The sequence below is a fragment of the Bombina bombina genome, chromosome 3 (genome assembly GCF_027579735.1).
Source record: "Bombina bombina isolate aBomBom1 chromosome 3, aBomBom1.pri, whole genome shotgun sequence".
NCBI classification, from domain to species: Eukaryota; Metazoa; Chordata; class Amphibia; order Anura; family Bombinatoridae; genus Bombina; species Bombina bombina.
In genome coordinates this window covers 246181866-246195007 of record NC_069501.1, presented here as the reverse complement: position 1 = coordinate 246195007, position 13142 = coordinate 246181866, and the positions used below count along the sequence as shown (strand labels likewise).

At 35.9% G+C, this 13142-nt stretch overlaps 1 protein-coding gene across 1 annotated transcript in view; it reads right to left on the bottom strand.

The window, feature by feature from the left end:
- Positions 1-12859, bottom strand: part of PRPF8 (pre-mRNA processing factor 8) — a 63701-nt gene extending 50842 nt beyond the window's left edge. Inside the window, exons 1-8 of the mRNA XM_053706229.1 lie at positions 12708-12859; positions 8346-8456; positions 4444-4612; positions 4125-4289; positions 3594-3812; positions 3279-3491; positions 3062-3187; positions 2850-2955 (exon numbers count right to left, since the gene is read on the bottom strand). Of these exons, the coding sequence (XP_053562204.1) occupies positions 2850-2955; positions 3062-3187; positions 3279-3491; positions 3594-3812; positions 4125-4289; positions 4444-4612; positions 8346-8445 (1098 nt within the window). The 5' untranslated portion in view covers positions 8446-8456; positions 12708-12859. The remainder of the gene's footprint in view (positions 1-2849; positions 2956-3061; positions 3188-3278; positions 3492-3593; positions 3813-4124; positions 4290-4443; positions 4613-8345; positions 8457-12707) is intronic.
- Between the last annotated feature and the right edge of the window lie 283 nt (positions 12860-13142).

The window sequence follows — 13142 nt, the reverse complement described above, 5'->3', positions numbered from 1 at the left end:
TCCCAAAAAAGTGGTTTCTTGGCTGCTTCCCTTCCACAAAGACTATTCCTGATCAAGCTTCTTCAGACTGTAGAAGGGTCAACTTGGGATCTCGATGAAGCTGCCAGATGCTGAGCCAGGTCCTTGCTGGACTTGCTGAGAAACGTCTCGTCAGTTTTTTTAAAGTTTTCTTGGCCTTCCAGTCCTTTTTATACCCTTGACCTCTCCCGATTCTTCAAATTTCTTTAGAACGGCTTGAAAAGCACATCTTGAGTATCCAGTTTGTTTGCCGATTGCCCTTTGAGAGTGCCTTGCTGATGCAAAAGTATGATTTTATGTCTGTCACATTCTGTGATCTTTAGCATTTTGAATGGAATGTTATTGAAAGTTGGTCTTATTAGCAAGCTTCCAATGAATTAAACTCATACCACATGTGTATGTAATGCTCAAGCATGTCTTGCACAAACCTGTTGTAATAGACCTTTTCCACAGCAGTCATTTTGACATGAAATAGTAGAACAAATACAGGTGTAAGCAATAACATTATTTCAGGTTCCATTCCATTTAGGTTTACAAGAGCCAGGTTCCTGCTATTGCTCAAGTGTAAGGGGAGGTCACGCAATAAATATATATATATATATATATATATATATATATATATATATATATATATATATATATATATATATATATATATATATATATATATATATATATATACACACACACACACACACACTTGTGCTCATAAGTTTACATACCCTGGCAGAATTTATGATTTCTTGGCCATTTTTCAGAGAATATGAATGATAACACAAAAACTTTTCTTTCACTCATGGTTAGTGTTTGGCTGAAGCCTTTAATATCAATCAACTGTGTTTACTCTTTTTAAATCACAATGACAACAGAGACTACCCAAATGACCCTGATCAAAAGTTTACATACCCTGGTGATTTTGGTCTGATAACATGCACACAAGCTGACACAAAGGGGTTTGAATGGCTATTAAAGGTAACCATCCTCACCTGTGATCTGTTTTCTTTGTAATGTGTGTGTGTGTGTATAAAAGGTCAATGAGTTTCTGGACTTGTGACAGACCCTTGCAACTTTTATCCAGTGCTGCACTGTCGTTTCTGGATTCCGAGTCATGGAGAAAGCAAAAGAATTGTCAAAGGATCTGCGAGAAAAGGTAGTTGAACTGTATAAAACAGGAAAGGGATATAAAAATATATCCAAGCAATTGAGAATGCAAATCAGCAACGTTCAAACTCTAATCTAGAAGTGGAAAATGAGGGGTTCTGTTTGATAACATACTGCATTTATCTTGCCATCAATTCTGACCAAATTTCCTGTGTCCTTGTAGCTCACACATCCCCAAAACATCAGCGATCCACCTTTGTTTTTCACAGTAGGAATGGTGTATCTTTTATCATAGGCCTTGTTGACTCCTCTCCAAAATGTAGCGTTTATGGTTGTGACCAAAAAGCTCAATTTTGGTCTCATCACTCCAAATGACTTTGTGCCAGAAGGTTTGAGGCTTGTCTCTATGCTGTTTGGCATATTGTAAGTGGGATACTTTGTGGCATTTGCGTAGTAATGGCTCTCTTCTGGCGACTCGACCATGCAGCCCATCTTTCTTCAAGTGCCTCCTTATTGTGCATCTTGAAACAGCCACACCACATGTTTTCAGAGAGTCCTGTATTTCACCTGAAGTTATTTGTAGGTTTGTCTTTGCATCCCAAACAATTTTCCAGGCAGTTATGGCTGAATTTTTGTTTGTCTACCTGACCATAGTATGGTTTCAACAGAACCCCTCATTTTCCACTTCTTGATTAGAGTTTGAACACTGCAGATTTGCATTCTCAATTGCTTGGATATCTTTTTATATCCCTTTCCTGTTTTATACAGTTCAACTACCTTTTCCTGCAGATCCTTTGACAATTATTTTGCTTTCCCCATGACTCAGAATCCAGAATTGTCAGTGCAGCACTGGATGAAAGATGCAAGGGTCTGTCAGGAGTCCAGAAACTCATTGACCTTTTATACACACACACCAATTACAAGCAAACAGATCACAGGTGAGGATGGTTACCTTTAATAGCCATTCAAACCCCTTTGTGTCAACTTGTGTGCATGTTATCAGGCCAAAATCACCAGGGCATGTAAACTTTTGATCAGGGTCATTTGGGTAGTTTCTGTTGTCATTATGATTTAAAAAGAGTAAACACAGTTGATTGATAATAAATGGCTTCAGCCAAACACTAACCATGAGTGAAAGAAAAGTTTTTGTGTTATTCATATTCTCTGAAAAATGGCCAAGGAATCATAAATTCTGCCAGGGTATGTAAAAACTTATGAGCACACATATATATATATATATATATATATATATATATATATATATATATATATACATATACATATATACACACATATATATATATATACACATACACACACAGGTATAATATACCAGACGATTACTTCAGAAAACCTCAGGACAGTCTCCACAGAGTTCAAGATGTGCTTAGTGCCAAGGGAGGCAACACTAAATAGTACCTTAAGAAGCCATTTTGTTCTGAAAATTGTGTGTTTTTTTTATAGTTTGTATAGATATTTGCTGTATTTTCTGTTAGTATCTTAATAAAGAGACCAAAAATAAATATGGACGGTCATTAAAACTTTGCTAAAACAACAAACCTAAAAGGTAGCCTAAGACATTTGCACTGTACTGTATAAAAAAAAATTACACACACATATACAGTGTTCTCCCCAGGACCTCTTTAGTGGGTGCACCCCCCAACTAATTTTACTGACCACCCCACTAAAAAAAAAATTCAACATATCCTCACGCTAATATTGCAATTTACCTTCACAGAGTGCCGGTGAGATATAGGGTTGATGAGTGGATCAAAGTAAAAAGCTGGCAAATCTGGATCTTCAGTTTTAATGAAGACAACATTTGGGGTGTGATACCTGCAACACAAGACATAAATTAAGTGCAATTCAAGATATCATATTAAAAAACAAAAAAAAAAAACACAACACGACATGTAAAAGAAGAAAGTTCGGATTCACTTGCCATGTCAGATGTACATGATGAGGGAGGTTGTTGTACAAATAAGGAAAAGCAATCTTGTATTCTGTTCGGATTGGCTGTCTTATGATAATTTTGTTGATATCATTAAATTCATTCCAATCTTCATCCCTAAAAAAACAAACAAAAAAACACATCATTAGGAACCGGTAAAAAATACAAACCACACTCAAAACTAAAATACACTTAAATTTAAACTTACTGCAAATTAATATCTCTAACAAGAGGCTCAAATTTAGGCCCTCCTGGAATTGCCATGTTTAAAGCCTTAGATGTGAAGAAAGCCTTTAAGTCAAAAAGGTAAAAATAGTTATCATCCACCAGATCTGTGAGCAGCTGATTGGCCAATCGATATAGCGTAGACATCATTGGAAGGGTGAATTGCCAGCGCTGATATGTTGAACCATTTACATACCTTAAAAAGAAAATAAGTCGTTTGTATAACTACTAAGTATTTCAAGTCAACTTTTATTACCAGAAAATACTAATGTTTGGTTAATTATACATAAATACGTACTTTCTATTGTCTCGTAGAGGTTGGTGATCGTAGAACCAGTCAAGGACTGGGCTATCTTCTTCTTGATCCAGCTCCAGCTGAATGGCTTCCAGGGGCTCCACATCAAGAATGTTATCAGCGTAATCTAGAGGGGGCTCTTCATCATCAAATGGAGGAAACCGCATTCTCTTAAAATGTCTTCTGTCTCTCTTTTCTCGTCTCATCATGATCCACATTGACCTTTTATTGGTCCAAAAGGATAAACATACGCCATTAACAAATGTCAGGTCACCATATTTAAAAGTTTTTCTTAAAACTACAACTGAAAGAACTAACATCACTGGTTAAAAAAAAAAAAAAAAAAAAAAAGGGAGGAGGATACATAATTTTAGAAGGATGATACTGAAAACTACTAGTAAACCAGAGCGTACACAGTATATCGCCGTTTAAAGAGTGCACAAATATATCCAAATTAAATATTATATACAATTAGGTCTTAAAAGAATTTAACTTTTGGATTATGCAAGATGAATTTTCTGAAAACTTTCTCACCCCCACTGTGCTATATAGACTGGTTCAATCACCCAAGGAATCTCACTGACAAATGAGATTGCACCAGTTATGTGATATAAAACTGGAACATCACGAATCTGTTCCCATGGCATTGGCATGTTCTCTAGAAGCTTTAACACAGCATGAGGCATATACTTCAAGGCCCTGCAAAAATAAATAAAAATATTGGAATCAGGAAGAACAGTACAGTCTTCAATATAACAAAACACATAAGAAAAAAAATCTCTCAGGAATACGTTTGTAAAAAGAAGAGGGGGGTTGGCGATAAACTTATCAAAGAACTGCAATAAGCGCGTACCCAAGGTAGACTCTTTTGTCATGTCGGAATTTTCTGTTTGTCATGTCTCCATGGTCACGGATAATTTTACGTACATGCTCTGGGGGCATGTCTTCCTTCTGAGCATCCACAAACCCAAACTTCCTTTTCTCTGCATAACGTTTTGCCTGCAACTGTTGCCATTTTCGTGCTGTAAAACATGGTATATTTCTTTCATTTTCTGGTTCTCGCTATTTTCAAAGACAGTTTAAAAAAAAAAAAAAAAAAACATACTACTATAAAACTTAATGAACACAAAAAAAAAAAAAAAAAAAAAAAAAAAAAAGGAGAAAAAAAAAAAAAGGCGGAAAAAATAAGCCACATACTTTCATATAACAAAAGTGAAAACGAAACAGAGTGATTTATAAAGATTACAATATCATGCTACTTGGCTATACAGATAAGCTACTAGATAGTTTGAATGGGCACAGAACATCCTGAAACAATGTTTAGACGTATCCCACTATTACATTGCTACATACATAAAATGTAGGCACTACTCAAAGTGATGGTAAATCTTAGTGTTTCTGAAATGCTAGAATTTACCACTGGAACAAATAAAGGAGACTTTCAGTCATGAAGTATAAAATACTACATGCTGGAAGCTCCTTTATTTGCAGCGTTCGCCGCACTGAGCTGCTAAGGCAGCCCACAGCAGAACGCCATTTGGCTGAGAGGTGATGTTTCCACCTCTTAGCCAATAGCTGTGCATGAAATCCAGCGCCAGTCGGCACCAAGACAGATTTCCTGCATGGCTATTGGCTAAGAGGTGGACACATCACCTCTCAGCCAAATAGTGTTCTGCCATGGGCTGCCTTAGCAGCTCAATGCGGCGAACGCTGCCAAAACAAACAAATTAGCTTTCAGCATGAAGTATTTTATACTTCATGACTGAAAGTCCCCTTTATTTGTTCCAATGGTAAATCCTAGTGTTTCAGAAACCATCACTTTAAGAGAATAGCCATGAGTATTCAGCAGTGGTCAAAAATAATTTGTCACGCACATGAAGAAAAAAAACAAACAAAAAAAACAAACACTTTTTCTATACAAAATGTTACAAGTTAAGAATACTTTATTAGCATATTAGCATGACATCATTACATGTGTTGCCAAAGTAATATGTTACAATAGAAAAAAAAAAAAAAAAATTTTAATAATAATTTATATATATATATATATATATATATATAGATATATAGATAGATATATATAGATATATATATATATATATATATATATATATATATATAAAGAGATGTGTTAAATACTGAATATCTCAGTCTAAGATATATCAAATTGTGCACCAATCACAACGAATAACTTTAAGAGGAATGACTCCCAAAAAACCTCTATAAATCAATATAGCAAAAAACAGAGAGTTATTATATAATAAAATATGTACTGATTTATTAACACATATAAAAGTTAAATAGTTACTATACTACCGATGGTATCACAATAAAATAAGTTATGTTTAAAAGCTCTTATAAAAAAATATATGGATGGTCTCCCTTTATATAAGGAAGAAAGGTAAGTAGCAGTAAAATGAACCTGGAGTTAAAGGGACACTGAATCCACATTTTTTCTTTTGTGATTCAGATAGAGCAGCAATTTTAAGCAACTTTCTAATTTACTCCTATTATCATTTTTTCTTCATTCTCTTGCTATCTTTATTTGAAAAAGAAGGCCTCTAAGCTTTTTTTGGTTTAGACTCTGGACAGCACTTTCTTTTTTATTGGTGGATGAATTTATCCACCAATCAGCAAGGTCAACCCAGGTTGTTCATCAAAAATGGGCCGGCATCTAAACTTGCATTTCAAATAAATACCAAGAGAATGAAGACAATTTGATAATAGAAGTAAATTAGAAAGTTGCTTAAAATTTCATGCTCGATCTGAATCACAAAATAAATAATTTGGGTTCAGTGTGCCTTTAAGTCTTTTCAAATGTATCAGGAAACAAAAGAAACTTGCTTTAAAAGGAAACAAAGTATCCATAGTCCCATTCAAGTTTAAAATGTAGTAGTGTATATTGACAAGTAAATCCATTACTTCCAAGTGCCCTATAGCCACTATAAATATACTCACTCTTACCCCACTTTTTGTTTTCACCAATGTTGATACTCCAATGGGTCAACACAAACTCCTAACGGCAATCTCGTGGCCATATTCCCAAAAGTCTCAGTCTTACATCTACGCATTTCAGCTGTTAACCAGAATCTTGATAAAGGCTGGTTAACAGATGAAACGCGTGGATGTAAGACTTTTGGGAATACTTTTTCTTTTTTTGAGAGCGCTCTCTGGATGAAATTCATTCTCAACGGATGCCAAAGATTAACAATCAATCCCTAGCCTGAAGAAATTTCACCACTCCCCCAGAACGTAATCACGTTCACAGTGCATCACCCACGAGGAGAGAATATACATGTGAGGGATACATGGACGCTGAAAAATAATGCGCAGAAGAATAACTGCACACGCCTAAGAGGTGGTGAAAATACGGCCACGAGATTGCAGTTAGAAGTTTGTGTTGACCCATTGAGGTATCAACATTGCCGAAAACAAAAAGTGGGGTAAGAGTGAGTAAATTTATAGTGGCTATAAGGGCACTTGGAAGTAACTGATTTACTTGTCAATATACACTACTACATTTTAAACATGAATGGAACTATACTTTGTTCCCTTTAAAAGCAAGTTTCTTTTGTTGCCTGGTACATTTGAAAACACTTGACTCCAGATCCATTTTGCTGCTACTTACCTTTCTTCCTTATATAAAGGGAGACCATCCAAATATTTTTTATAGGAGCTTTTAAACAGTATAACTTATTTTATTGTGAAACCACCGGTGGTATAGTAACTATTTAACTTTTATATGTGTGTTAATAAATCAGTACATATTTTATTAAATAATAACTATGTTTGTTTTTTTTGTTTTTTTTTAAATATATGTTACAATAAAACAGATCAATATCAATTTATAAAGTAGGAGTATAGTGGGTAAATATGATAACACTTCATTTAATATGATTGGGGGTTCTGGTTATGTGACAGTCTGTTACATATTTTGCTACTATCCTTGTAGCATTGCCATTTTCTCCTATGAGTACACAGTTTCTTGTTCGGATATCTGTGGGAAGTCCGTTATTTCTGGAAAGTATTTATCCCTTAAGAATTTGTATCTTGTACAGTACAAGAGGAAGTGCGCTTCAATCTATCTCCCCACTGTCACACTGCGCACATTGTCTGGCAGCCCTGGGTCTCCATTTTGTCTGATATCTGCCAGTCTCTATTTCCAGCTGGTGGTCAGAGATTCTGTATTTAGTGAGTATCTGTCTGTGCTTTGGGTTGGTGACACTTGTGAGATACTCAGCTAGTTTGTACTCTCTTTGTAAAGACCTGTAACACTTCATGTTCTGTAGCCCTATCTGTTCCTCCCAATGCCCAGTGTACCTCTCCTTCAGAGCTGTTTGTAAGGTGTTTAGTGACTCTCTCATGGACTGTGCTTTCGCCGATGTGGTTTTGCCGGTCTGATATATATTCTCTAAATGCTTTTGATGACGGGTCACAGTGCCTGGTGGTGGACTCAGAGTGTACTTGTGTCACAATTTGTGAGGTGACACCAGAATTTGTACACCCTTTTTTTGCATTGGTAGCAGAACACTCAGACATTAATTCTAGCTGATAGAGTTAGCTCTGACAACTATTCGTGGAAATCGGATTACTCCAAAAGTCTGATAATTAAGAATAGTATCAGAAAGTAGAAATAATGTGCATGATATGAAATTACTCCAACATTTACTTTGAGAAATGACTGTATAAAGAAAAAGGACAAGAAAGTAAAGTTCTCAATTTCAGCAAGTGTTGCAATACTGAAATAGGTCTTACCTTTTTCCTGCAGCTTTTCCTCAGACATATAATCTGGAGTAACGCCTGGGGGACCAGGGATTGTAACAACCCCGGGTCTGTATGGAAACACCCCGGCCATGGTGTTTCAATCTGCAAAACAAACAAACTAGTCTGGAACAGGGCTTTATAAATTCTCTAAACAATAGCAATTACTTCTGGTTCCTGACTTCAATGTAATTTCATCATCAAATTAGCTTTGTTCTCTTGGTATTTGCAAAAAGCTAAATCTAGGTAGGCTCATAAACTGATTTCTAAGCACTTTGAGAGCCGCCTCTTATCTCAGTACATTTTGATAGTTTTCAGTTAGAGCTAGTTCGTGTGTCATATAGATAACATTGTGCTCTCTCTCATTGGGTTATTTATGAGTCAGCACTGATTGGCTAAAAAGCAAGTCTATCAAAATAACTGAGATAAGGAGCAGTCTGCAGAGGCTTAGATACAAGGTAATCACAGAGTTAAATTGTAAAAATATAAAACAGTATTGGTTATGCAAAACTGAGGAATGGGTAATAAAGGGATTATCTATTTTTTTTTTAAATACTTTTTTTTTTTTTTTTTTAATAGACTGTCCCTTTAACAGTATATTGCTGGATCCTAAATAATGTGCCGATTCCTAAAATAGAAATAGATTTTTATATCCCTGATTTAAAAGCTGAATCAGTAACTGTGCCTAACATGTTGGGCTGGAAACGCATCTACAAAGGTGTCTTCTCTACTAATTTTTGTATGTTGTGCTTCTTCAGTAATGAAAAGTGACATACAGACTGTGGTGAAGCTGACCTTCAATTTGCACATAAATTAGTCCAGTGATTTTTAACCTTTTTTTTGCCGTGGCACACTTTTTTACTTTAAAAAATCCTGTGGCACACCACCGTCCCAAAATTTAAAAAAAATCACACATTGTAGCCTAATACAGCATATATATATACACATACACACACATACTGTATGTATTGTGCTGTTATGCCATGCCTCCTACAAACTACCCCTGCACTGGGAGTAAAAAACAAGCAAAGTTTAAATAATATGTCACACTGTTGTCAGTCTGCCGTGGCACACCTGAGGATCTCTCACGGCACACTAGTGTGCCACGGCACACTGGTTGAAAAACACTGAATTAGTCAATGTTATGTCAACAAATATTGCAAAGCGGGATTTTAATGCACTGGAAAACTGTCTGACAATGAATTTGTAAAGTGAAAACGCTGGTTGTAAGATTTTACAAAGAGGGCTCCAAACATTGAAAAGTCATGTGTCTTTGGCAGCCAATGGAATCATTCCTGGAGAATGGAGATACAAACACTAATTCTAAAGTAAGGTGCATTTTTTGTTTGTTAAAATAAAAGTTTGCAACAGTTACATCATGCAAACCATCTGCCCCCAAAGGATAAATGGTACTACGAATGCCTATGACAAGAAAGTAGTCCATGAGCACCCTTATGGCTAAATGCAAAATATAATTACAAAAAAACAAACACATACATAATGGAACCATATATAGTTTGCAGGTCTATATTAGCCTCAATGGCACCGATGCCTGCTATTTCCTTTTGGCATTCTTTACATATGTTTGGTAGAACAATTTAAGACCACATATATACTGGACACATTAGTTATATTCAAAATGAATTATTCTGCATTTCAGGTACAATCAATACAAAAACAGACCAAGAACCAGAGGAGGAAACATTTACACAATTCAAATATACAATAATAAGTGTAACAAAAATGTATTGAAAAATCCTAGGCACCAGAACGAGTTAAACCATAAAAGTTTACTTAAAGGGACAGTAAACCTAAGATTTTTCTTTAAATACTTCCAAATGCTGCATGTCCAAACTATTAAAAAACTGCAAGTTATTAAAAATAAAATGTTTCTAACATATTCTAAAAGGATCGCAAACGAAACATCTAGGTAGGTAACGACGGCCGCCTAACACATGTGTATATATTTATTTTACATCACAGCTTGATTCCTTCCAATCCCCTGTATATCGATCGCGCAGTTCCTTTACTGTCAGGGACACGCGTTCTTTGATTGACAGGGGTAGTATCCAACGTGCTGCGCAATCGCATTAACAAGCTACACAGGAAATGGAATACCGATCTTCTATTTAGCATAGCGTTGCACAAAAATTCTATTGCACATGCACAGTCCTGAACAACGGCAAAAAAGAGAGAGGCTTGTGAATGAGCATTAGTGGGAGGGGGTGGTTTTAGACCGACCCATGGGATTGACTTTGAAATAAATGAAAACTCCCATAGAAGGAGCGGCTTGCTGGGCGGAGAATGAAGACTTGCTCAACGGTTATAAGAGATAAGTTATCAATGTTATAACTTCATTTCTAAACACTTTATTTAAAAAAAAAAGTTCCATTTTAAAACGATATGCTATGATTCTATGTGAAAGGGATAACAATATCGTTTACTGACACTTTAAAACTCCCAAAAAATGTGAGAAGCATGGATGTTGAACCACTAAAGGGACATTTTATTATCTACAAAAATGTATGCACTTATATAGCCCATCTTGGGGTATTTTTGTATGTATGGTTTTGATTATTTTTTACTAACAAAAAGATGTATACACGCGTTTACAGACTATTGCTGGCTCCTTTTTATGTTACCTGTCTTTTCATATGCAGAGAAGGGGGGAGTGTCTGCTCTTATTGTTTTGCCAGCCCCTTTCGCTGGGTGTCCCAGTCTAACCTCAGCAACATTGCTAAACTGAGAGCTTCTAAGTAAGTTCTTAAAAAAGTTTTATACTGGCTTTTTAGTCCAGTATCTGCGCATATTCTTTATAGTAGTGTATTACATGCAGTTATATGAAAATTGGTGTTTGCAAACCATTTAATTGCAAGTGTTCTTTAATGGTTTGTTTGGCTGCAAATGACAATAGGCTTTGGTTGCACCAACTGCTAAGGGTACAAAAATATATAGCAGAAGACTAATGAAGGTGCATTAGGAACAGAAACACTGCACAAAAAAATTAAAATTTTAAAAAGCACTTTTGATCTTTATATGCAAGTAATGCATATGTAAATAATGCAGAGGCAATTCCAGATCATACAACACAAGTTTTGGAAGAGACTGTAGAAAGAGTGTAGCGATTAAATAAAATGATATGAAATGCTTAAAAGGGAAACTGAACCCATTTTTTTTTTCTTTCATGATTCAGATAGAACATGCAATTTTAAGCAACTTTCTAATCTATTCCTATTATCATTTTTTCTTCATTCTCTTGCTATCTTAATTTAAAAAGCAGGAATGTAAATCTTAGCAGCCAGCCCATTTTAGGTTCAGCACCATGGATAGTGCTTGCTTATTGTAGGCTTACATTTACCTACCAATAAGCAAGCATAACCCAGGTTCTCAACCAAAAATGCATCACATTCCTGCTGATACTATTTGAACATGGCTAACAAAACTATGTTGTCTTTGTTTAAATATTTTGTACATAGGTGCCAAAACAACAAGATTATTGTAGTAAGTGACAATACTATTATCAATATATTTCTTTTTGCAAATACAATTTTTCCTCAGGTCTGAAGCAAGCACATAAAACTGATATAGGCTAAAAAGACCAGCAATAAAACTTTTGAGGACATTGCCCTGTAACAGCAAAGGAAAATATTGCTTGCACTTATCTTGTTAAAAGGGATATGACACCCATATTTTTTATTTCATGATTCAGATAAAGCATGCAATTTTAAGCAACTTTCTAATTTACTCCTATTCATTTTTCTTCATTCTCTTGGTATTTTTAGTTGAAAAGGCAGGAATGTAAGCTTAGAAGCCAGCCCATTTTTGCTTAGCGCCCTGGGTAGCCCTTGCTGATTGGTGGCTACATTTAGCCACCAATCAGCAAACGCTACACAGCTGCTGAACAGTGAATGGACCGGCTCCTAAACATACATTCAATGCTTTTCAAATAAAGCTACAAAAAGAATAAAGACAAATAGGAGTAAATTAGAACGTTACTTATAAATGAATGCTCTATCTGAATCATGTAAGAAAACATTTGGGTTTCACATTACTTCAACCTTAGCCCGAGACTATGGGATACTTTACATTGCAAATTCCTAACCAACGCTTCTTCACAAGTGAGTGGCACCGTAATGCAATATATTGCTACTGCATGCAGGTTAGAAACAACCCTTGCACAAGATACCTAAATTACTTTTTGTAACACAGCGCCTAATCTCAGGTTTTGCACAATCCAGTCTGCTAGGCCGCACGCATACCTTCCCTCTGGCACATAGTTCTCACACACAACAAGGACTATACCCGATTGTCGCCCTCTCACGGCGCTACATTACCCCACCGCGTTATACTTCGCACCTTGTTCTCTACTCCCTTCCGTTGCTGTAGTTGGGTTCTACGATTCCACGATGGCACTGGCAGTCAAACGCAAAACGCACGATCTGGAGCCGTAACCCGGATGTAGAAACAGATATCCCAGTAATGCCAACACGGAAACTGAACTCAGCTAACGGAAATGACGTCAACTGCTGGCAGCAGGTATAGGTATTATAAAATTTGTAGGCGTGGTTCGTGCACATAGGAATAGGTTTCCTTTTCATGTATGTGGTGTTATTTAGTAACTCTGTTTCAAAATACAGATAAAGTGTTATTGTTTTATAAATCAAATAAGCAAAGACGTAATGTTTATTTTATAAAAACGCAAATCGACGATTAGTCTCTTGTTCCAATCAGACAGTTCACAAATTCAAGCCAAGCAAATTAAGGATGCTATCCCGGTTTTGGAGCTATCAC